The sequence below is a fragment of the Centruroides vittatus genome, unplaced genomic scaffold (assembly GCF_030686945.1).
Source record: "Centruroides vittatus isolate TY-2023 unplaced genomic scaffold, ASM3068694v2 contig_1476, whole genome shotgun sequence".
Classification (NCBI taxonomy): Eukaryota; Metazoa; Arthropoda; class Arachnida; order Scorpiones; family Buthidae; genus Centruroides; species Centruroides vittatus.
In genome coordinates this window covers 264,098-288,401 of record NW_027120915.1, presented here as the reverse complement: position 1 = coordinate 288,401, position 24,304 = coordinate 264,098, and the positions used below count along the sequence as shown (strand labels likewise).

At 27.3% G+C, this 24,304-nt stretch overlaps 1 protein-coding gene across 5 annotated transcripts in view; it reads right to left on the bottom strand.

Moving 5' to 3' along the window:
* The window catches only part of Stat92E (Signal transducer and transcription activator Stat92E), a 126,680-nt gene that overhangs the window by 7,494 nt on the left and 94,882 nt on the right, over positions 1-24,304 (bottom strand). For 4 of the 5 annotated variants that reach the window (XM_067262426.1, XM_067262427.1, XM_067262428.1 and 1 more), the window contains 5 exons: positions 23,779-23,929; positions 20,256-20,398; positions 19,180-19,335; positions 15,616-15,676; positions 13,108-13,230 (listed from right to left, as the gene is read on the bottom strand). In XM_067262426.1, the coding sequence (XP_067118527.1) occupies positions 13,108-13,230; positions 15,616-15,676; positions 19,180-19,335; positions 20,256-20,398; positions 23,779-23,929 (634 nt within the window). Of the gene's footprint in view, positions 1-12,789; positions 13,231-15,615; positions 15,677-19,179; positions 19,336-20,255; positions 20,399-23,778; positions 23,930-24,304 lie in introns of those variants that run through there. The other variant, XM_067262429.1, reaches the window with a different exon arrangement.

Genomic DNA, 24,304 nt, shown 5'->3' with positions numbered 1-24,304 from the left:
ATTTAGGTTACATATTAGGATTCAATTTTAAATTAAGAAAATTACAGGAGTAGCAGCATTTTTTACTTCATATAGCAAACACTTTGATCTAACAGAAATTTTATCCTGAAATTGAAAACCAGTGTAATCAAGATTCATCCTAATGTGATTCTACTGTGTAGTAATATGTAATATGTTTTTGTATTGTTATATGTTCAATATAATGGACAAGTCCATAATAATGAGTAATAATGATAAAATGGACTTTCATTATAATGAATCAATTTCATTCCTGTGGTGGTCTATTATATCGATCTTTTGCTGTATATTCAGCTAATCACATGTAGTTGAGTTTATGTAAATTAAGTATAACTGAATATTTAATCCTGTCAAGAAGTGATGAAAAGTTAAACTATTGGAGAACTGGTCAAATATAAACTAGGTACTACAGCAGTGAATAAAAGTTAAGACCTTTAAGAGGGGAAAAAAACTTAAATATAGAATACATAAATTTTTAATTGAATGTAGAGTATGAACTTCCATAAAATGCATTAGTACATTGTATGTAACACACAAATAATTCTATATATATATATATATATATATATATAAATGACAAAAATTCTAAGTAAAATGGTTGTTTATTGGTGCATTCACTGCATTTACTTAATAAAGCTTTTAAAATGTTGATATTTGATATTGTAACAAAATTAAATATATATACTACTATAGTCTTGTGCAGTCAATTTTTTAAAAAACATTTACAATTATTATAATACAATAATTTGAAGAAAGAGAATATCATAGACCATACATTATCCTCTTGATCCCTCTTGCAGCAGAAAGAGAAAATGTGCTGAAACAGCTGGAGTTAATAAATATGTACTACATGTCCACACCCAACTAGTCAATAACTATCCAGAATTGCCAATGAAATTTCAAACTATGATAGATTTGAGGCAAAAAGCACTAAATTGCTCAAGAAAAAGTTAAATTTGGTCTCCATTGTTTAGTGTTAAATGCTATCAAAAAGTTTTGCTCAAAAGCTAATGTTTCAGCTAAACAAAGCAAATAAAATTTTGTTTAGTACTGAAAATTAATTAAGCACTAAAGTACCAAAAACATGCTAACTCTGCCAACATACTGTCATATGTACTGATGTCTACTGACTGAAGGTAATGTTTAGTGTAGAAGTGCCATATTAAGAAATCATTACACTTTGATTCCAAAAACAAGTGACAAATTAAAAATAATTAAAATTTAATTTACTGAATCATCATCATTGTATGAAAAAAAATATTATGTATTACACATGTACTGTACAGAGATTCATCACAGTAGAGAATATCATTCATTCAGAAGAACGTTTATATTAAGCTGTGCAAACAAACTTAACAGAAATCTACATTTCTTATCATTATAAGAATAAATCACTGTACCAAGATTTCACTGTATTGAAAGATTTATATAATTATTTTTTACATGAACTCAATGTCCTAATATAATATTTTCGATAATTAAGACTTTTATTAAAATAAATCTTAAAATGATTTTTTTAAAATTAGATATGATTAATTTAAAAAGTGTATTATTGGTAAAGTTCAGATAAATTTTGAAATTTATTTAAACATGACAGCTCACAAAAATAAAATTAAGCAAGCAGCCATGTATATATAATTTTATTATTAAAAACTACCAGATGAGCCTGGCGTTGCTCGGGCAAAAAGTAATGATAGAGAAGATTAAGATTATTAGATTATAGCCGATCTTACCCGTTTTCACCGTGTGCAAGAATTCGGTCCCCCTCTTCCAAGACTAATTAGAAAATTTTTAGATATCTGCTAACTACACCGGGATAACAATAATTAAGACTCACTACAATCACTAACCGGTGCATAGTACAACTAAGTGATGAAATTCTTTCTGGGTTCTTCTTCAGGTTTACTAAATTCGAAAAATAAGCTGGATCTTCCAGAATCGTTCATAAATATAAATTCGAATATAAAATCGAACATTAGGACTAAGAGTTTGAATAAAGTGAACTTATGTGCATGTGCTCCCCATATCAACTTTACATACGATGGAACACTAAATAACAAATGAGAATTTGTAGAAGGGTTTAAAAATATGTTAGATTTCCCGCATAAATGCAAAAAAGGCATCTAAAATAGTACAGTAGAAGCTGAGTTCTTTGGGGTAATCCTTAACCCTCTCTCTCCCCCCACAGTGGGAATTTCGAAAAATCCCTTCTTAATGTGCATTCTCATGGCATACCCTATTAAAATGAAATCAAAAACACAAAAATCTGCATCTAAAATAGTATAACGGAAGCCGATTTCTTTGGGGTAAGCCTTAATCCTGTCCCTCTCCCCCAAAGGGAATTTCGAAAAATCCCTTCTTAATGTACGTTCTCATGACGTACCCTAACTGTGTACCAAATTTCAACTTTCAATTGCTAACCGTTTGGGCGCTCTGCTTATTATCATCATTATCAACCCATCTTGATATTATAAGATCTAAGTTTTTTAAATACACATTTAGATCATTGCTTCTAATTAAAAGAAAAGAGAAAGAAGAAATAAAAGAAAAAAAAATTCTAAATCTTTAATGCTGGAAAGTTTATTAGTTATTTAATTATTTCATAAAAAATGTATTATCTGACAATATAAATTTGTTCAGTTTTCTAGAAGTAGCATCTAAATGGCATATCTTCAATTTTGGTAAAGTCAAATAATTATAATACTTCTCACAATAAAAATAAATGCAAAATTACTGTTATTTTATGATTCTAAGTTTAAATTTATGCATAATAATATGTCTAAATATGAAGCTAAGGGGTTAAAAATGTTAATGCCAGAATAAATTTTATTTTAAAATTTGGAGTATCTTAATTATAATTTATATCAAATTTTATTTATAGAAATTTTACAAGAAATTTTAAAATTTCATGTTTTCTATACTCTCTATGATTACATAACTTCCATGAATTTGGAATTACTAACTAACAAAAATAAGAAAACATTCAAGACTTCAAAATAACTATGTATAGCTATATATTTCTCATTGGGATAAATTTTTCCTACATATTCTTCTAATAAAATTTCTAATATAATCAATAATATCAAAAGTCTATCTGAAGTATGAGTAAAAATTGTCTTTATTATTTATTATAAGAATATTAATTTGAATACATAAGATGTCTTTAATAAAACACAGAAAATTCACAAAACTAACATATAATTTAAATGGCAACAAACATTTAGTTCTAATCCAAAGTAAAAACTAACTTGTATTGTAATTGTAAAATTGAAGAATGAAGTTTGAATTTAGCCATATAAGTAAGCGGATATTTTGGAAGCTAGATCATCTTTCTTGTTATATAAAGATGGGAAAAGCATATATTAAATGGTTATTCATCATTCCTGTAATCCATAGTTTTCTAATTCAATTGTGTGGTGAGAAAACTATTTAATAAATTTAACATGGAAACAATGAATCTTAATACAACCCTTAAGCTTATTCTCTTAAGCATGAATTTTTTTAAGTAAATGCAATAAAATCGTTTTGTATATAATAATATTAACTCTACATTTTTGATAACAAATATTTATTTTAATTTATATACAAATACATATTTTATACTAAAATACAATTTCACTTGATAGTTTTATTTCAAAACATTCATTCTTTTTTAAATTTATTGTCTAATTAAATTTAAAATATTTCAACAATATTAAATACTTTTTTTATATTGAATACACATATAAAAACTTAAAAATGACTGTAAAAAAAGTATAAAAATTAACAGTATTCACATATTTAAGATATAACAAACTGTTATAATTAATTTTTTGATTTAAAAATAACATTTCACATTTAAAGTAAATTTAAGAATAATGCATTAATATTTAATTAACATATATTTTGTAAAGTTATCACAACTACTTCAGAACATATATCTTAAGAAATTATTTCATATCACAAACTGTATAAAAATAAGAGTGATGACAATTTTAAGACCCAAAATAGTTCATATTCAGGCTAAGTAGCCATTTATATTAAGAATAAAAATACGTATATTTTAATATCAATTATACTGATTTTCAACTGTCATTCACCATAATATTCGCTGAGATTGCATCTAGAATCATTTATAACGTGTTTTATTAATTTGCTGATCTATATGAGTAAAGGTACCTTTTTTGTTTTTTAATTTCAGCTGACAATATTTGCAAATTAAAAACATGAGACATTGAAAATCTGTGATTAAAATATTAATTAATAGAAAAAAAATCAGTTTATATATATATATTAACAAATTTAGTAAATACTAACAAATATATATATATTTGTTAGTATTTACTATAATCTAGGTATAATAAAGATAAATTACATATATTGAAAAATCATTTAATAGATAATTTAATATACTAATATATCTATTTTAAGAGAGAAAAATGTATATAAAATCTATGTTGATTTTTATCACTTAGTAAGAGAGAATAAATAAAATATTCTTAATATATAATTGCACTTATAAATGCTTCTGTGTTTTAAAACAATGTTTTCCACATTTTTACCAGCTGGCAACTGATGTGTTTCAGTGATTTTTCCCATTTCGAGGCAAAACTCAAACATTTAAATATATTATGTATGTGATAACTTCCACCAGAACTAAATTTCAAATTTTCCCTATCTAGCAAAAATTTTGAAATTCTTTGGCTCAAACTTCAGGCTATTCTTTCCTTGATTCCTTTGTTAAGACTTCTTTATGTAGGAGCTTTTTTTAAAAACATATTTTAAATAGTTTTAATATTTTCAAAAATTATTTGTTTTAGAAATAACCAATTAAACCAAACTTATCACTAACTTATTTCTTATCTTTGCAAATAAAATTAGCAAAACAAAAAGAAAAATCTTTCAATTAAATCAATTTAATCTGTACTTAATACAAATATAATAAAAATACTATTCTTGTTTAACAATTATTATATAATCACATATACATATATTTGATTATATAATAATTGTTAAACAAGATAAACAAGAATAGTATTTTTATTATGATATATACATATATATATATATATTTAAACATATTCAAAGAAATTAATAATATGAACTAGCTTCCATAATATGAACATCAAAATGAAATTTAAATTTCTTTCATATTTAGAAATATATTCAAACAATTTCTGATTTTTAATATTATAAATTCAAGAATTTTCTACAGTTTTTTTAAAGAATTAAATAAAATAATTCCTTTAAAGGATTTTTAAATTTTCAAAATAAGTTTATTTTATATTACATTTTGTAATTATTTTTTTCAGATATAGTATGCAAACTATACATTCACTGATGTTTTAAACATACTTAAAACTTACTTTCATTTTCTAGTATAAATATATTCAATAAATAAATTTAAGTACTACATTATTACAAAACTTTATATGCTATTTTTAAGTCAACTAACAGCATTTATTTTGTAAAATATCCAAACACATTAAAATCAGACTAAAACAAAATGTGGCAGTACGAGACAGAATTTTCCATTTTGGTAGATTTCCATTTTATACTGTGTTATGTTTTTATCAGACACAGTCAACTTCATAATAATTATAATCAAAACATTTCATAAATAATTAATATAGTAACTAGTATTTGTCATTTTGAATGATTTCTAAATTTTTTAATTCTAAAAAGATTTGTAGTCTTTTCACATTTTAATTTTACACTCCCGCTTACCATGCGGACCCGTTGCCAGTTACGCTACCCGGACCTTTGAATTTGAATAAGAGTTGGTGCCTAACTCTAGTGCCAAATTTATTTCTTATCTATAATCATTTATCCAAAATTTAGCCTGATCATTTAAGGTAGTTGTTGGCTAATTTTACACTTTTATATTTTTAATACCTGAAATTTAATTGGAAGAAAGTGCGCAAATAAAACAAAAAATTATTATAATACTTTTTTTGAATATATTTACAAAACTTACAATTTTGAGAAATCTAAACATCTATATACCGATTATTTTTAAAGATTCTGAAATAGATGTTTACATTTAATTAAAACCAGAAATTTGTATCAGAGAAGATGGACATTCATTACTTTTTCTACTTTATATCCTGTCCACATCATGTGCTGAATTTGCAATGATTATATAAAATATTAGTTAGGAAGTTTTTAATGCAATACTGTCATTAGTATTGTTTGTTATATTCAGGCAAAGTAATTTGATAAATGAGTTCCAATCAATGTTTTATAAACAAGATTGAAATTAAAACATTACTCACAAAAACCTTTAACTGGTGCATAACAGTTTTTGTGAGTAACGTTTTATTTTATACACCCCGGTGTGTGGTTATTTGTTATGACTGAAATTACCATTAAATAAAAAAAGATAAAGTTAATAATGTCTGAACAACTAAGTCCAAAAAATTCTGTAGTCCAGAATATCTCTACTCCAGTAGTGTTGGATTAGAGTTTTCTGTATAATTCTCAAGATTATTTTGTTGTGGAGTTTTTAGTTGGTATGACAAAAGTTATAAAAATGTTATGATTCATACATTTAATCTGGCAATGAATCCACATGGTAAGTAGCATTTGTAGGTTCAAGCCCCACTCCACTCGAATTCTTTTCTTCCAGAATTTTCTAAATTATTTAATTGTAATTATTAGATTTAATAAGAGATGTGCCTGATGCCTACTACTAGTGTCAAATTATTCAAGCAATGGCTGGGGGACGTACTTAGGCCATGGGTATAGGAATCAACTCCACAACTGGTTGTGCCATGATTAACTGAGTAAGGTTATATCTGTATTTAAATACATCTGGAAGCAAAGGCTAGCTCAGGGTCCGGGTAATGCAACTGGCAAGCCCATTGTGCAGCAAGTGAGGTTGTGGGTTCAAACTCTGCCCCAAGTCAGTTCTTTTCTTCCAGATGATTCAAAATTATTTATTAAATTATTAAAATTATAATTATTAATTTAGTTAAGAGATGGCAACCTAATGTCTATCACTAGTAGCAAATTACTTAGTATTAATCATTAAATTAGCAGAGTTATAGCCCGATTATTTAACGTAATTAATAGAAGCACAGACACTTAGTCAACTATTGTATTTCCACTAAAGCTTTTATATTAATAGATTGTGTGTGAAAAGACATTGTTAAAATGATGATCTGCACAGAGATGATCATTGACATATCTGATGACACTCAAGTTGCATGTGAAGTTCATGGAGTTGTGTGTTGTAATCATTTGACATTTCAGGAAATCAGTGAAGAGTGCAACATCTCAATAGGATCATGCCACAGCATTCTTAAGGAAAAATTGCAGATGCATCTTGTCAGTGCAAAGTTTGTGCATAAATCTTAACACAAAATCAAAAAGGGATTTGGGTTGTCATCTGTCAGGATCTTTTGGATTGACCTAAAATAAATAAAACCTCCATAAAAGAATTATTAATGGTGTGAAACTTGGATGTACAGATACGACATAGAAATGAAATGGCAGTCACCACAGCTAAAGAAAGCATGACAGATCAGGTTAAAGTCGTGTTGACAGTTTTTTCATTGAAGGCATTGTGCATCTCAAATTCTTACCAGACAAACAAATTGTGAACTGAAACTATTATCTGGAAGTGATAACATACTAAAGCAAAAGTTTCAGAAAGAAAAGGCCCAAAGACTGGAAAAACATTCAAAAATACATAACAAAACACCTACACATTTGTCTCTGCTGATTCTCGACTTCTTGGCTAAAATAGGAATATATGCACTTTCCTGTTCACCCTACCAACTTGACCTCAGTCCTGCAGAATATTTTCTACTTCTTACACTGAAATCCATGTTGAAAGAACATATTTCACATGATTGAAGATATCAAGAAAATTTAAAGAGCACCTATGAGCTATTCCAAAAAACACTTAGCAAATGTGCTTCAAGAAATGGCAGAACTGCTGGAAGCAGTGTACTGATAAAGGAAAAAAGTACTTTTAAAAGCTATGGACAACTAACTTGTATATTGAAAAAGATGAAGAAAAAATAAATTTAGGAAGTTTTTTAACATACCACGTATTCTGTATCACAAAACATGCAGTAGTAAGAAAGGTAATGTATTCAACTCAAATAGCAATAAATGCATTTCTGAAATACTGTTTTAATGTCATGTTAATATTCTTTGCAATATTAATGTGACATTAAAACATGCATTTGTTGCTATTTATCCAAATATATTCATTTATGATTCCATTATAAGGTACAGGGATTTGCAGTCTAACAAAATCATAGTCAAATTATCATACAATCAACATTTTAACAAAAATTATAGGTTAATGGGCTAAAGCATGAAATTTTCCAAATATATAGCATCACACTAATATATCTGTATACCTGTTCTTTAATGTAGAAATCTCCACTTAAACTTAGCTTTGTAAAAGACTTGTCTGCTGTACATTTTGTTCAGTCTGTTTGCTGTAGACATCAAACCATTTTAAAATCAACATCAAAGTAGTGAAAGATGTGTGTACTGCACTGTATCAACAATGTAACACTAATTGCCAAGTGGAGTGAGAAGCAAATGACATAAATGAAGCTGTATTATGATGACTACATTCAATTCTAATGGAACCTCAATTTTGAACATCAAAATTGAGAAAACACACAAACTACCCAAAATCACTTTTAAAAATGAAAATGAAAACTAAAACAGATCTGCCAAAAAAATAAATTAAGGACTTTTGGCAAAAGTAGGATGCAAACAAGGACTAATGATCATAAAAATCTTGCATCATCATGTTTGGCAAACTACAATAATGTTTTTAGATAACAATTTGCAATTAGCAAGATTCTTCAAAAACAGTATTATATTTACATAAACTTCAATACTGTTTGATTTATGAATTGATTAAATAACTGAATTATTTTATAAAAGCAGTCCAAAAATTAATTTAAACAAACAACAAATGGAAAATCAAAATAAATACAGTAGTTTTTCTACAGATTTTATACAAGTGATAAAACATAAAAGTGGTTTCAAATTAATATTAATGATATATATATATTTATATATATATATAAAAATCATCTTGCTATAAGAATCAAAGTTTATTAATAAATAGTACTTTCAGTGTACAGTAAGACCCTGCTTAATGCTGCCTCGCTTAACGCTGATTCGATATAACGCAGTCTGCTCGAAGCCAGAAAAATGCTCAAAATTTACGCTGATTTTAATTTTTGCGGCATTTCATTGATTCGTACTTAATATGATTATTTACAAACACGAACCAATCAGCAAAAGATGGCAAAAAGGTGTCGAACTGGAAAATACAGATTCTGAAAACGAAGAATACAAAGAATTTCTCTACAGATTTCCTTAGTAAAGTTTGGTAACGATAACCGAAATAGTTGATCAAATTGTAGCAAATGATCTAGATTTTGAAAGGAGTGCAAAAGAAAAAAGAGGTGTTTTGAATGCAATCTTAAGAATTTCAAAAGAGCCAGGACCTACGTCACAAAAAACGAACTTTACATTTCTGTGTGCATATGTTAATGTGTTATTTAACAAATATTATTATGAAAATTAATATAAAAATAACTGAAAATTAAACTAAAATCTGTTTATTTTTGGTTGAGTGTTCACCTATCCCTATTTACTCCATGTTAAAATGACCTCATTTAACTCTGTTTCGCTTAGCGCTTTGTCATCTAGGAATGCATATGCAATTTTTCAGTTCTATGAATAAAAATCCAAAAATGATGTAGATTAGACAAAGTTCAAGGGTATTAATACATTTACCATATGTTTCCTTGAATAAGACGACCTTCAGATAAAACGAGGTATAAATTTTCGTAAAAGTTTTATAGTTTTAGCATATATCTGTCGTATAAGACGACTCCCAAACTATCAAAGGCCTATGAATTTAGTTTAGATCAGTGTTCATCATCTGGATAATAATACTGTATAGCGTATACAGAATTATGTGCTATTCGTAATTTTTTGAATGAACAAATTTTATTTTCTGCCTTGCTATTGTTGCAAACATTTGCACTGATTCGGGCATTCGGGTAATGACCATGGCTATTCACAAAAACGTCGCATGGGTTATTCTATTTTGTGGACATGCCCTACTCTCTACTAGTAAATAATTACGGTTTTTATAATGGTTTTAATTTATATAAATTTCAATCTAATTTTTTTGTATCTGTCCTATAAGACAACCCTGGATTTTGGGGGCCTTTTTTTTTTATGATTCAACTATTGTCTTATCCACGGAAATATACAATAGATGCTAGTAGCAGGGTTTTGTTTCTCTCTTATTTAACTTTAATGAAATTATCTTCTAAATCTGTTGTTTTAAATCTATACCAATGCTACAATTTCCACCTTTGAGGATTCTACAGCATCTACTGCATATTAAGTTCTTTCAAAACTGTTTTTATATCTTTATTTCAAATATATTTTTAATGCTTCCAATTGCATTTAAAATTGTTTTGCTTACTATATATTTCCATAAGAATAGCAGTTTATGTTCAATGCAATAATTGACTGATAAGCAAAGTAACACAAAAATATACAAATTTTTATATTCTGTATAATACAGTAGCCCCTCGTTATAGTGTAGATTCAGATATATCGTGTTTCCCCGCTCACCAAATTTTTAAAGCATTTGAGTGAAATTTTAATTTACCACCTGCTATTGAATTTCTTTTTGCAACAAAATATATTCTATTCTAGCATTGTCCTTGAAACTACCACAGCAGATGAAACAATTCATCAAGATCTAAATAAGTAAAACAGGTGGACAGATCAATTATTATTTATGTTTCCTTTTGATATTAAAAGTCATTTATTTATTGGTTTTAAGTACTGTCTCCTCATTTACAAGTTCCTGCAAATTCAAAAGTTCAGCCTTTATGTGAATTTATGCATTATCATCAATTCATCTAAAGATTTGAAATTTCAAATTCACTGTGTAATGTGTAAGGAAAAGATTTCTTTATTTCTGAACTCAAAGTTTAAAATTTTTATACATTAGCAACTTTATTTGCTTTTTACAGAATTTTTACTCTGTAATTTTGTGTGTTTTGATATTCTATTATAAGTTAAATATTTATTTTTTAATTTTCAATTACTGTAATTATAATTTTTATTGAAAAATATAAATTACATGAATTTTTAATAATCGATTTATTGTAAAATATAGTTCTGTATAATAAAGCTGCAACTGATATACAGTAGAGAGTCGTTAATCCGAACCCCGGTTATCTGAACGATTTTCAGTCAGACTGTGTCGTGCTGAATCGAACGTTTTTGATACTAGATTTACTTCTAAAGTATAATTTTCATGTTTTTATATTCTTCAATATATTTATTTTGTTTGTACAAAATAAAGATATAATTTTTAACGATACAATAGCCTCGATTATTATTATAAAAATTTTCATTAGGCTTAAAATCGACGAAAATTCAACACAAAGTGACATGCAACGGAGAAAAATTTGAACATCGGACAGGTTAATATATTTTTTCGTACATAATCAGTTATCTGAACAAATCACTAATCCGAACAACCCCAGTCCCCAATTGATTCGAATTAACAACTCTCTACTGTATATTTTTTAATTGACAGTATTTGTCTATAAATGTAATTCTTAAAGAAAGAGTAATGCTAAATCAGTGTTCATGGTATCAATATTTACATAAATGTCAATTAATTGACATTTATGTAAATATATAAATATAACCATCAATAAAATTCAATATTGAAAACTAAGCTTATTTTATATCAGAAACACTTACTGATAAAAGAATAGATGATATAGATTGCTTATCGGGTATAAACTGTTTAGTACAAGTCCAGAACATTTTGTACTCAGTTACACGGTGTTGGCAGATATACCAACACCGTATAACTTGCTTTTTCTTTGTCTCCCGACAAGCACAATCTAACGAGAAGCTACAGTATATTACTGCATCAAAGCAATTTTTTTGTTAAATTTAATTAACTTTAGAATGGTAACTTTATTTTTTAAAATACATCAGATAATACAGTTTTATCAAAATTTTAAAATCAGAATGTTTAAATTGAAGTATATATTTTTCAAAATAATTTTTGTAAAACAATCTGAAAAAATAAAATCTTAATTTTATACAAATGAAAATAGTCATTTCATTCAAAAAATTAGTTTAATTCTAAAAAAGTATATTAATTATCAGTTTTTACAACAACACAGTAACAAGTTTAAAAGATTATTATTAAATGTAGTTTTGAATAAACTGTATTTCAATTCATAAATACAGAGTGATTACTACAATTTTAGCCCAATTCTAGATAAACTTACATATGTTAATTTTTCAAACAGGCATTTATTAAAGGTAAGTTATAAAATCTTATAATTTATAACAAATAAAATTATAGTATTATGTTATTACTATTATTGATAGTTTTTGACTTATAGTAAAAAGGTACCTTTACTTTCATATAGAAAAATAAAAAAATGTTCATATCTAAATATTTCTGTATATATATATATATGTATGTAAATATGCATGTATATACGTATATATATAAATATATAATGCATATAAACAAACATATATTATACATATTTCAATTTCCATTACAGGAAAAGGAAAAATCAAATGGTATTTGTAATATATTATATATATACACAAACCGACACACCTGTTTCTTCTACTCATATTTAAAATGTTAATTTTAACATAGTGATGATGAGATAAACATAATCACAATATTTTTTGAGATATCATTTTTACTGGTATTTTAAAAGATAAATAATAAATTTATTTTTAGTATTTTTTTTATAAATGCAAATATATAATGTTAACTAATTCCACAAACAAGGCACAATAGGTGATGTGATGCATGTATTGTGTCATTTATGATATAAAAATGAATTGAAGTAGCTAATGAAACATTTATGAAAAAATACTTTTGTGCAAAAATGTGACTGACCACAATCTAACTTTACAAAATTTGGTGGTCCCAAATTTATACAAGTATTTTGCCAGAAGTAAAATAAGGGCATACCAATTGCCATCACTGACTAGTCACTGTTATAATCAACCACAATTTGGTAGTATTTTATCCAGAAGAAAACTTACTTCATAGCATGATCAGCACAGCTATTAACAGAAGCACCATCTTGATATGCAGGATCAGGTGACTGGGGATGCATCAATGATTGGGGAGTAGATGGATAACTACTATCATTCATAAACTGCCATCTATAACATAAAAAATAATTAATATTTTCAGTCAAATCCTAATAAATAATAAAAGTTACATCAAATTTTTACATGAAATTCTTTTCAAAAATTAGAATGAAAAATAAGTTGTAACAATAAAGTAATAAAGTATTTATTTCTTTATTACTACCTTATAAATTTTATTTAACAATAAACTCTGACTTTTACCTAAAGATGCTCTTTATCATAGTAATTATACATAACTATTTATGGGAAAAATGGGAAGAAATTATGAAATTTTCAAAAGAAATGAATAAGAATGATTGTACACTAACTTTAAGATTAGTACAAAAAGATAAAATATACCGTATTTACTCGAATATAAGATGACCCCGCATATAGGACGAGGTGTGACTTTAAAGATCAAAATAAAGGAAATTAGATTTATTAATACAATTCTAATTTTATTTCATTTAATTACAAGTAAAACATCAAATGAATGTAAATGCACACATTATCCCGCAAAAATTACTAACATTTTAAACATAGATGAAAAATCTTGTAAAATCAACAACATAATTTGTTCATGTAAAGCTGGGTAATCGGAAACACATTTTTTTTTTTTTTGGGCCAATTCTTAACAGTCGAATCTACTCTCCGTCAATTACACTTATGAGTTTCTCTGAATTTTGATTTCCGAATAATCATCTGTTTTCACATGGGAATGGATTAAAACTTATAACAGGCTCCCGTATGATTTTGGAATTTCAATCTGGAAATTCAATAAAAAAGCTTTGCTTTTCCTGTTGCTACTTATCTTTACTCCTAACAATACACAAGAACGATTCAAACGACCAAGATAAAATACTTGTGTTTTTAAATACAAGAGGGTAAGCATCAGGTAAAAAATGTGAATAAACAGTTCACAAAAATTATTTGCATAAATGCAAAGAATCTTTCGCTCGTGCGTATAGGACGACCTAGGAACTTGAAGCTGATAAATGAATAAAAACCTCGTCTTATATGCGAATATTTTTTCACTAGAAAACCTTTTACATCCTTGAGCATGAAGGAACTTATGTACATTCAATGAAAGAACTACCTGTATTAAGAAATTAACCCAGTAAAATAAAATTTTAATGAAACCAATAGCAAATATTAAAAACTGAATGATATACAACTAAAACAGAAATGAAAATAGAAGAGAAATTCCTGCAACCATTAAAAGAGTAAGTTTCGACTACTAAGCTTATTTAATTTATTTAAGATTTTTGAAATATTCCTTAGAAACAACTTTTGCCTACAAGGAGAATTATTTTAATTTATTAAGAAATGATAAATTTCCAATCAAAATGCTAGCTAAAGCAGGAGTATATAACAAACCACTTAAGAACAATAGAAAAGAAAATTTGAGGTTGCATTGAAAGAAACCTGAGAACACTCCTTAGATATCAAAACTACAGGAAATTTCACAGCTCGTTCTCAAATGGTACAGTCAAACAACAAAAATCAAGAATCGAAAATAATGAAAGTTGTTATAAAGGAGAAACACGTAATCAATATTGACATAAGAACTACACTCAAACCTGTTTTTGTGTGGTCTATTTTTGTGCGATTTTTTATTTGTGCGATTTGTTTTGTGTGGTATATGAATTTCAATCAAATTGGTATACTGCACAAAAATAATTGCACAAAACACATTGCACGTATAAAAAATCGCACAAAAAAAGACCACATAAAAACAGGTTTGAGTGTAAACTGAAAATAATGGAGCTGAATTGTTAATGTCAGGAAACTTGTTATAAAATATATTTAAAAAAAACATAATAAACTTCATAATCATAAAACTATTAGAGCTGAAACCTACATTAAATCCTTTATTCAAGCAGACATTTGCAGGGAATGACCAGGTTCAGGTAGTGAAATTTCTTTTACATTAGTATGTTTTTTATTCATTTTTATTTTCATATGTAAACACTAATTTTTCTACAACTAATTTTTTAAACAACACATTTCAATTGTAATATTTAACGTTACAATTGAAAAAATAACAAACAAACTGTTGAAATGTATATTTTAAAATTTTCTTTTGTTTGAAATAGATGTTTTAGAATTAAGGAAAAAAAAAGTTTTTTTTAAGCTTGTTTTTGCGTCAAAGTATAATCTGAAAAAAAAAAAAAAACTGAAATTGTAGAAAACATTTAAGATGTACATAAGAAATAAGCATAAGATGAAAATCTCAATTTGTTTATTAACTTAATGTATAATAAGGAAAAATGGAAAAATGATAAGAGTATAGAGATTAAAACATGATAGTTTTTTTTTTATAAAAAAGAAAGTAGTATTTATCTTATATCAACAAATTGATAAATAAGGGTGTTTTGGTAATCATTATATAGAAATATATCAAATATAAGAACTCACCCAGGTATTTGTGTTACAAGAACTGGCTTTACATAACCATTGTTAGTTGATGCTTGGTTTTCTGGAAATTTTTTAAACATTTAGAATCAGTGATAAATATTTAAAAAGTAACTAATAATTGCTTATATAATCTAATAAAACAACGTAAGTTTTATAGTTATTACTTAATTTACATAAGATATCTATTAAGCTTGATCAGATAAGTTTATAATCAGTATTTTAGTACTTTGTATCATAATAATGCATAAAAAAAGAAATATATAATTACTTAATTACTAATAATTGTTGTGTATATTTATTAATTTATCAGTTAATTTAAAAATGCTTATTTTCATGTGTCATGTATATGTATGTGTCATGATTTTAAATTTCACTTTTTCTGAGTTGTAACTTTTATTAGAACTTCATGATGATTAGTCAAAATACTGAAATATTTGTTTTTCAAATAAATATTACTAATTGGAAGATCTATTTATTTTATTTGATAATAATTAGAGATTATTAAAAATACAGTAGAGTGTCATTTATCCGAACCCCAGTTATCTGAATGCTTTCCAGTCGAACTGTGTCGTGCTGAATCGAACTTTTTTGATATTAGATTTACTTCAAAAGTATAATTTTTATGTTTTTATATTTTCCAATATATTTATTTTGTTTGTACAAAATAAAGAAATAATTTTTAACGATACATTAGCCTCGATTATTATTATAAAAATTTTCGTTAGGCTTAAAATTGACGAAAATTCAACACGAAGCAACACGCAACAGAGAAAGATTCAACACAAAGCGGAGAAAAATTTCAACATCGGATAGGCTAAAATATTTTTTCGTACATAATCGGTTATCCGAACAACCCCAGTCCCCCAACTGATTCGGATAAACGACTCTCTACTGTATATTGGTATTAAATAAGAAGAAACAATAATTGAGTAGAGCTCTGCATAAGTCAAAATGCTTTGTTGGTGATTGAAGTTTAAGCAACTGCATGACCACCAAAAATAACTTTTTGCAAATATGCACAAGAGGCTGATGTAATGATGAAGCTGACATTTTGAAATTCAATTTATGGGCTGAGATATTCAAGGTCAAAGTTTACCATATAAAGTCTATGGTCTCTTGTAAAGCACAATTTACATTGGATGGAATGAGTGAGAAAGTGAACAGAATAAAGAGAGCAAACGAGGTGAGCAAAGTCAATTTCATTCACATTGCAAGTAATGGTAAACATGGATGCCAGTTGTAATTTTGCACGTTACCAATAGATGGCATTTTAAAAAATTTGATATATATTGCAGTTACCATGTTAATGTTCTTTTTTTGTTTACTGTGTTGTATAGACTTATTGAAATTAAATTATATACCAGTGTTATTTTCAATACATATTTTTTTCCCCTGCTGTGAGTCACAAACTCTAGTTGAGATGAAAACATTGTTTTCATTGGCTCCAATGTGTTTCAGTTGTCGTGTACTCCCATTGGCTGAAATGAAAATTTTTAACTCTCTTCGCGAGGTTGCATACACTCAATTCTTCATCATCTCTCTTTATTTTGTTAAGTTTTGCACCCTTTTCATCCAGTGTAAGTAAATCATGCTTAAGTTGCTTGCATGCCTTGATGTCAGTACAGTTTCTCATGGCTGTCAATTTACATTCATCTCTATGACAATTTTTTATTTTCATCTTTATAATGGGAGTTTAACAAGCACGGCCTCTGGCTGCACATACACGTGTTTTACCTAGTTGGTAGGCCACATATGAGGATGTTTTAAATGTTTCTTGACATTTTATAACATTAGACATGCACACCCTCTCTGGAACCTGCATGGTTTGATACTGCTTTCGACAGAATATTCAAAGCATGTCATCAAGTGTTTTCATATGAAGCCAAAACAGAAAGGTCAGTTTTGTTTAACTAGAAAATACCTAGTTTATTATATTCCTTAATAACAACTTACTTTAATTTATTTATCAATTATACATCTGTATATTTATTTCTAAAATTTTGTTAAAAGAACAGATAAATACAATGTAGCCTACTCTTAGTAATTCAAACTCCATTTAGTCTAAAACAATTTTGTTTAATTTTCTACTAAATGTTCTATCTAAAAGCAAAAACTAAACACAAATTATTTTTTTTCAAAACCTAATAAATTGTAAAATTTGTATACATTAATACATTTGAATATATATATATATATATATATATATATATATATATATATAACAAGTGCAAATTAAAAATGTTTACTATATATGTATTCATTAAGCCATAGAATGAAAAAAAATCCAGCTTTTTGATTTATATTGAAAGCACAGGTTAAAAAATGTTATAGTTTTTGAATTCCTTTCACTTATGGAATAAGCATAATTTTCAAAATGGATGCTAGAATATCAGTTCCTGAATTATTGAAAAAAAATGAAACATGGTTATAATAAATCTTTCATTAAATTAATAATTGTAACATAACTGATATTGTATATGTTAATATATGAATTAAAAAGATCATTGAAGGTTTTTTTTTATGAATCTACTCTAGCATTTGTCTACAACCCATTTCTACAGTGAACTCCACTAAAACAATCCCATATAATAATAAGTTTAGATAAACAAGAGTTCACTGTACATTCTTTTAAAATATATATTGTGACGATCGGGATATTGTGAACTTTATCATTTATATGTACCTTTATAATCTTTTAACTATATTTTATACAAAAAACGAAACGAAATAGACCAAAAAGGGTTAGTTAAACGGGAAATCAACTGATAAATTCTGTTGATAAGAACAGTTTAAACTCGATTCCCACGAGTTGAGTTCCTTGTTAAGATGAGTCAAATTTCGGTGACACGACTACGTCACCAATAATTTTATTGGTCCAAGAAGATCATCTCTTCTGACGAAATCAAAGAAGGGCCTGCAAACTCCCTCCCCATATAAAAAGGGAGTACGATGAGTAAGACGAAGAAGTTGTTACTGACCGTGTGTTTGTGCGCTCAAAAGGATAGTTACCTGTCGCCGCCGATCCTCCCTCATCATCTATATTCAAGCCGAACTGTCATCGTTACACTTCCTACCTGAACAACTATTACCTGTTAGTGGACAGAGTCATTACCGACGATCTACTACAAGATCATCTATTCTTAGCCCGAACGCCTACAACGGTCTACAAGGATATCATCGATTATTACATCGACATCCGACTACATATCTTGAGGTATTTATCCTACACGCGAATATTTGTAAGCTCTCTCTCTCTCTCTAATCCGCGTAGAATTTATGTTCGCGGATCGTGAGCCATGTACCTTATCACGTGTTTCTCTGTAAAGTAATCGCTTGTATCTAATTAGTCCTATGGAAAAAATAAACGGGTATATTTTTATATATAAATCTCTGGGTGCGTTCTTTCCGTCATCCTCTCCACTCGCTTCATTCCGGGTCTAACCCATACGTAACCGCTCGCGCAATTGATTTTCTGTATCAATCTAAGGATACAGTGGTGTCATCCTGACGTGGTATCAAAGAGATACCGGCCCTATGGTCACAATATTTTATTATAAATCTTACCTGAAATTGGTGTATAGTATTTTCCAAAACATTGATCTTTTGGAATATCTGGATATAAATGCAACAAAGTTTTTAAATCATATATTCTATCAGCCAAACTCCTAATTGCAAAATCTCTGCCAGTAAATGGTTGTAGCATGAACACTTCTTGAATATCTGAAATATAAGTTAATTTCTTTAGTTACTTTGCAATTTACAGAGACTTTAAAATTAATACAATTTTTTAGTTTTGTCTGTACCTAAACTCCAAGCTTCAATTTTATTCTGGGAACAAAAAGCAGTCATAAGAAGTGTTAAATCTAGTGAGTAAGGAGGGCAGGGGCCAAGACTATCATGTTTTTCACCAATAACATATGCATTTGGAAAGCTATGGACACAACACCATAGACATGATGAAGAAACCATATTCATATGTGCCACAGTTCTGATCATTAACAACAAATAACTTCACACAATTGCCTTAAAATTTCACAAAAATCTGATTCACTGCCTGAATGGGAGGAACAGATTTCTGACAAACAATACTCTTATGATCAGAAAAAATATATACTCTGTCAAGCTCCTGACTTGCCTAGCTTCTTTTATCTGAAAGATTATGGTTTCACCTATTATTTAGTTGCCATAGGCCTCCAGAAGATTTTCAACAGCTCTTGACAGATTTCCCAAGTTTAATGAAAATTGAACATATGCTCATTATACAAATTTCAAGTTCTTTATGCTCATTATACAAATTTCAAGTTCTTTCTCAAACAGCAGCACATCACCCACTTGGGAGACTGATACTCAAATATCTAAAGCAGTAATTGGTGGCGGCAAAAAGACAGTACTTTGCATTACTGCCAAAATACAGGTATAGTCTGGTTTCTTTTTGATCTTATTATGTATGTACACACACATAAAGCATGTTTGTAAAAATACATATGTAAACATGAGTTTGTTTGTATTTTTAGGAGAGAAAGAGGATGTTATATTTTACAAACAACACAATTTATATTATTGTTCAAAATTTCTAAAGAAAACTTTATAATAGTTATAATTTATATTAAAAATGATGATTTATAATGATAATTTTTTACCTGATTGTGGCTGAGCCTCTGTAACCCATGCAATAGTTACTCCCCCAAGTTCAGAATCACTGAATCTTAATAAAAATGTTCCATTACATCGTTTGAGCAACATTTCTTCAGCTTTTCGTCTTGCAACAAATCCCAAGATTAAACTGTCATTGAAAAAACAAAACTCAAATTAATTTAATGAGATTCTTTAAATTTAAAATTTTCATATTCGACATATTCTAGCACAATTTTAAGTCAGTCGTATGAAACCGACTGACGGTTTCTCTACGACTGACTTAAAATTTTCAATTTATTATGAAATCAAATATAGTTTGTTAAGAATTACAGAATAATTAAAATATTTATGTTCATTCATTAATCAAATAAAGTGATAGTAGTTTAAAACAAATTTAAATGGTAACATCAGAGAATTATGCTGAGAAAATAATTTACATTATTATCTATATGTATTGTAAATATTGCATGTATTATTTACAATACAAAATAAATTTATCAATAATATAAAATTTATGAACCATAAATCTGATTTAATAAATAAATAAATAACAATTTTTCACTGCTTTAAATTACATGAAAAATTATTTTTATTTTAAGTAACATAACTGAAAATAGTTCATCCAATACATTAATATCTGCCTGACTTGTCAATGTTCAAGTATTGTCCATTATTGATTAAAACTATTTACTACTGTGTGTTTTTTTATATTACTTATGTTTTACCAGTGTTAGTGATTGATAATTGAAAAGTAATACATTGTTTTAGTTTATTCAAAATTAATGTATGAATAATATGAATAATTTGGAATATATGCAGAGATTTCAAAACATTGGATAATTATTAAAAACTTGAGAAGTATGTAATTTATTATTGTGAATTAACAGTACTACTTTGACATTGACAGTACTGCATCTTTCTCTTTCAATGTCTCATGAATGTGTTCAAGCTGCTATGAACAGATTTCACCAATAATAGTTAGGCCACATCAAAGCAGCTTGAAAAAAAAGGCAATTCTACAAGCTGTCCACAGTACATGGAGCAACATCTTACATTTATTATAGTGATAATCTTAAAATGTGTGGAACAGAATATGACAAAGATGCCAAAATTTGTTGACTTCATGGATTCTTATATTGAATTCACTTTTAGTCATATGTCAGCAGATAATAAAAAAACGATTCTTTATTGTACTAAATGAAGTAAGATAAGATGATATACGATGTTTATTGACATTGGACAATTCACATGAGAGCCATTTGTTCAATGTATATTTGTTCTACTAATTTCATGCAGATGTCTTCTAAAATTTCATTTAAGGTCTTAAACACCTTTAAGACCTTAAATGTTTTAATTTTGAAACTATTTACTGATATATTGCTCTTATTGCTATAAATTTTCTACTTTTCTAAAAATATCCAAATAAAACAATCAATTATTTATTGTGACATCATCACAATGCTGGGCTGCAATTTTTCCTCACAATGTTCTCAATTTTTAGTAGTTACTTGACCTTGTACATCATTAGCAAACAGAGACATGCCAATCATATCTAACTTCATTCAAAGGAAAATTTTTTAATTGAAATAACATGACTTCTGGTCCAAACCAGAAGTTCTTGTATAGTTAATGTGGGTCTTCTGCTGCTCCTAACACTTTCCATATCTAGTCTCGACTTTCATTTATCTAACTCTGTTCTTGAGATTAAGGAAGGGCAGACATACAGTTAACATTGGGAATTTATAGATATACAATTTTTTCAGATTGAGGTCCAATCATAAAAGATAATATTGATATCTGTTTGAAATAATCATTATTATTGAAATGAGTTAACTGTATTGAAATCATTTTTGATTCCAAACATAGTATAATACGTAATGTACAATTTTAACATTTTGCTAATCAATCATAATAATTTGTGAGATTTTCAGTTTGAGTTTTTGAAATTTGATAATTGCAGGGTTCCTACTCAAATTTTTGTTTTGAATTCCCTGATTTTCCCTGACCGACTTTGTCCAAATTCCCTGACCCTCACATTACTTATGGTGTGGAATATCGACATAATAAAACAGCATTTTATTTACTGTGAACATCAAGTATATCTATCCCTCTTTTTGCATAGTTATATATTTCAAAGACTGCCATATTAAAAAAACACAGTATGCATACATCCTGTAGAAAAACATATGATAAAATCCACAACTTCAATGTAATTAAAAAATAAGCAACAAACGAAATTTACAAACAAAACATGAGCTTTTTATTTTATCAAACAAAATTACAATTATATGTTAATAAAATATAGAAGTTCAGCACATAGAATTGTAACTACAAATCTCTTTCTTTTGCAAGATAACTATAAAAATTGTTTTGGTGTTGTTTCACACAAAAGATAATCAAATTTATTTTAATTTTTCAGTAATTTAATTAATTTTTTAAAAATTTATCAGCTTTTTAAATTTATAATTAATTATAAGCAAGTTAACATTGGTTAAACTATCAGATTACCTACTTGATTTTCAAAACGATAACTACAGTATATCTATTACACAAATGATCCCTAAATTTGCCAAAATCAGTGGATATTTGTTACCCAACATCATTTCTGTTAAACTAATTATTAAACTATGTATCGAAGTTGTGGAAATTAATGGGAGAGGGGGAAAAATAGACTTGCAGTACAGTTCTTTCTAGGAAAATCGTAACAACAAATGTAAAAAAACTACTAGTTGGTGCCAGCATTTTACTGTAAATGTCGGGTAGCTATTTATAATGTTTTATGTTGTATAGTAATGTTTTAAATGTATAAACAATTAAATTACAGATTTTTACTGATCTATTTAGCTATTTTGAAGTGAACAATCTAATAAATTAAGATTTCAAGTTTTAAAAGTTTGTAAACTAATTTTTAATTAGTTATTTTTTATTCTAATAAACAAATTCATCTTTTTATAATCGCTGAATTATTAAAATTAAAAATTAAACACTATTACATAATAGTAGTTTATCCTGTTATTAATCCACAACTGTAAAATTATACGGCTTCAGAATGGTGAAAAAAGCCATTTCAGATTCAAAACCGATTCTAGTATATTTTCTTATTAAAGATTGCAGCATTACTTCTTGCCACCTGCAGATGGCTACACTTGGTCAGCCAAATTCAGCAAATGAAATCAACGAGGCAGTTAAGGAGACAAATTTCCTGACTTTTTGACAATTTTCAACAAATTCCCCGACTTTCCATGACTTTTTCCAAAAATAATGAAAATCCCCGACTTTCCAGGTGTGTAGGAACACTATAATTGAATTTCACAATACAACTCACAACTGATTATATAAAATTCTTTGTAGGAAAAAAAATAAATAAAATTTACACAAATATAATGAAATAATCTGCTGAAGCAAGTTTATATAGCATAACAATATACAATACAAAAAACGATTATGAGTTTTAATCTATTGTAAGGTTAAAAAAACATTCATGTAATTCATATTGTGACAAAAATTACAAAATCAAAGCATTCTTACCCATCATTCCAAGGTCCCCTCAGATGTTCTCTAGTAACTTTCATTATCGCATAAAACCACTCCCAAAAAGTGAAGTTTCTTTCAGGTAATGGCTCTTTACAAAACTGAGACCATGTTAATAGCATATTGTTTGCATCTTGTAATTGAGCATCTGAAATATAAATTATTATCAATATGTAATTTAATGGAATAATAATAATATAAAAACAATTTAATTTAAAATAAACCATGTTAATAATTATAACATTTAAAATTTTATATTTATATGAAAACTTTAAATTTTGTTTTTATTAGTTAAAAAAAGTTTAAAAACTATAAATATGAAAAAAGTCTAAATAATTTTTTAAGTATTTATATTACAGTCAATTTATAACAGTATGAGTGTCATATCATAAACAATTTCTACAGCTAAATAAATACAAGCTTTTCTATAAATTAAAAATTAACAAATATTAGACTATACATTAAGAAGTCTTTGTCGTTGTTCATACCCCATAAGACATTTTCCTGAGGTGTGAACAAGAAC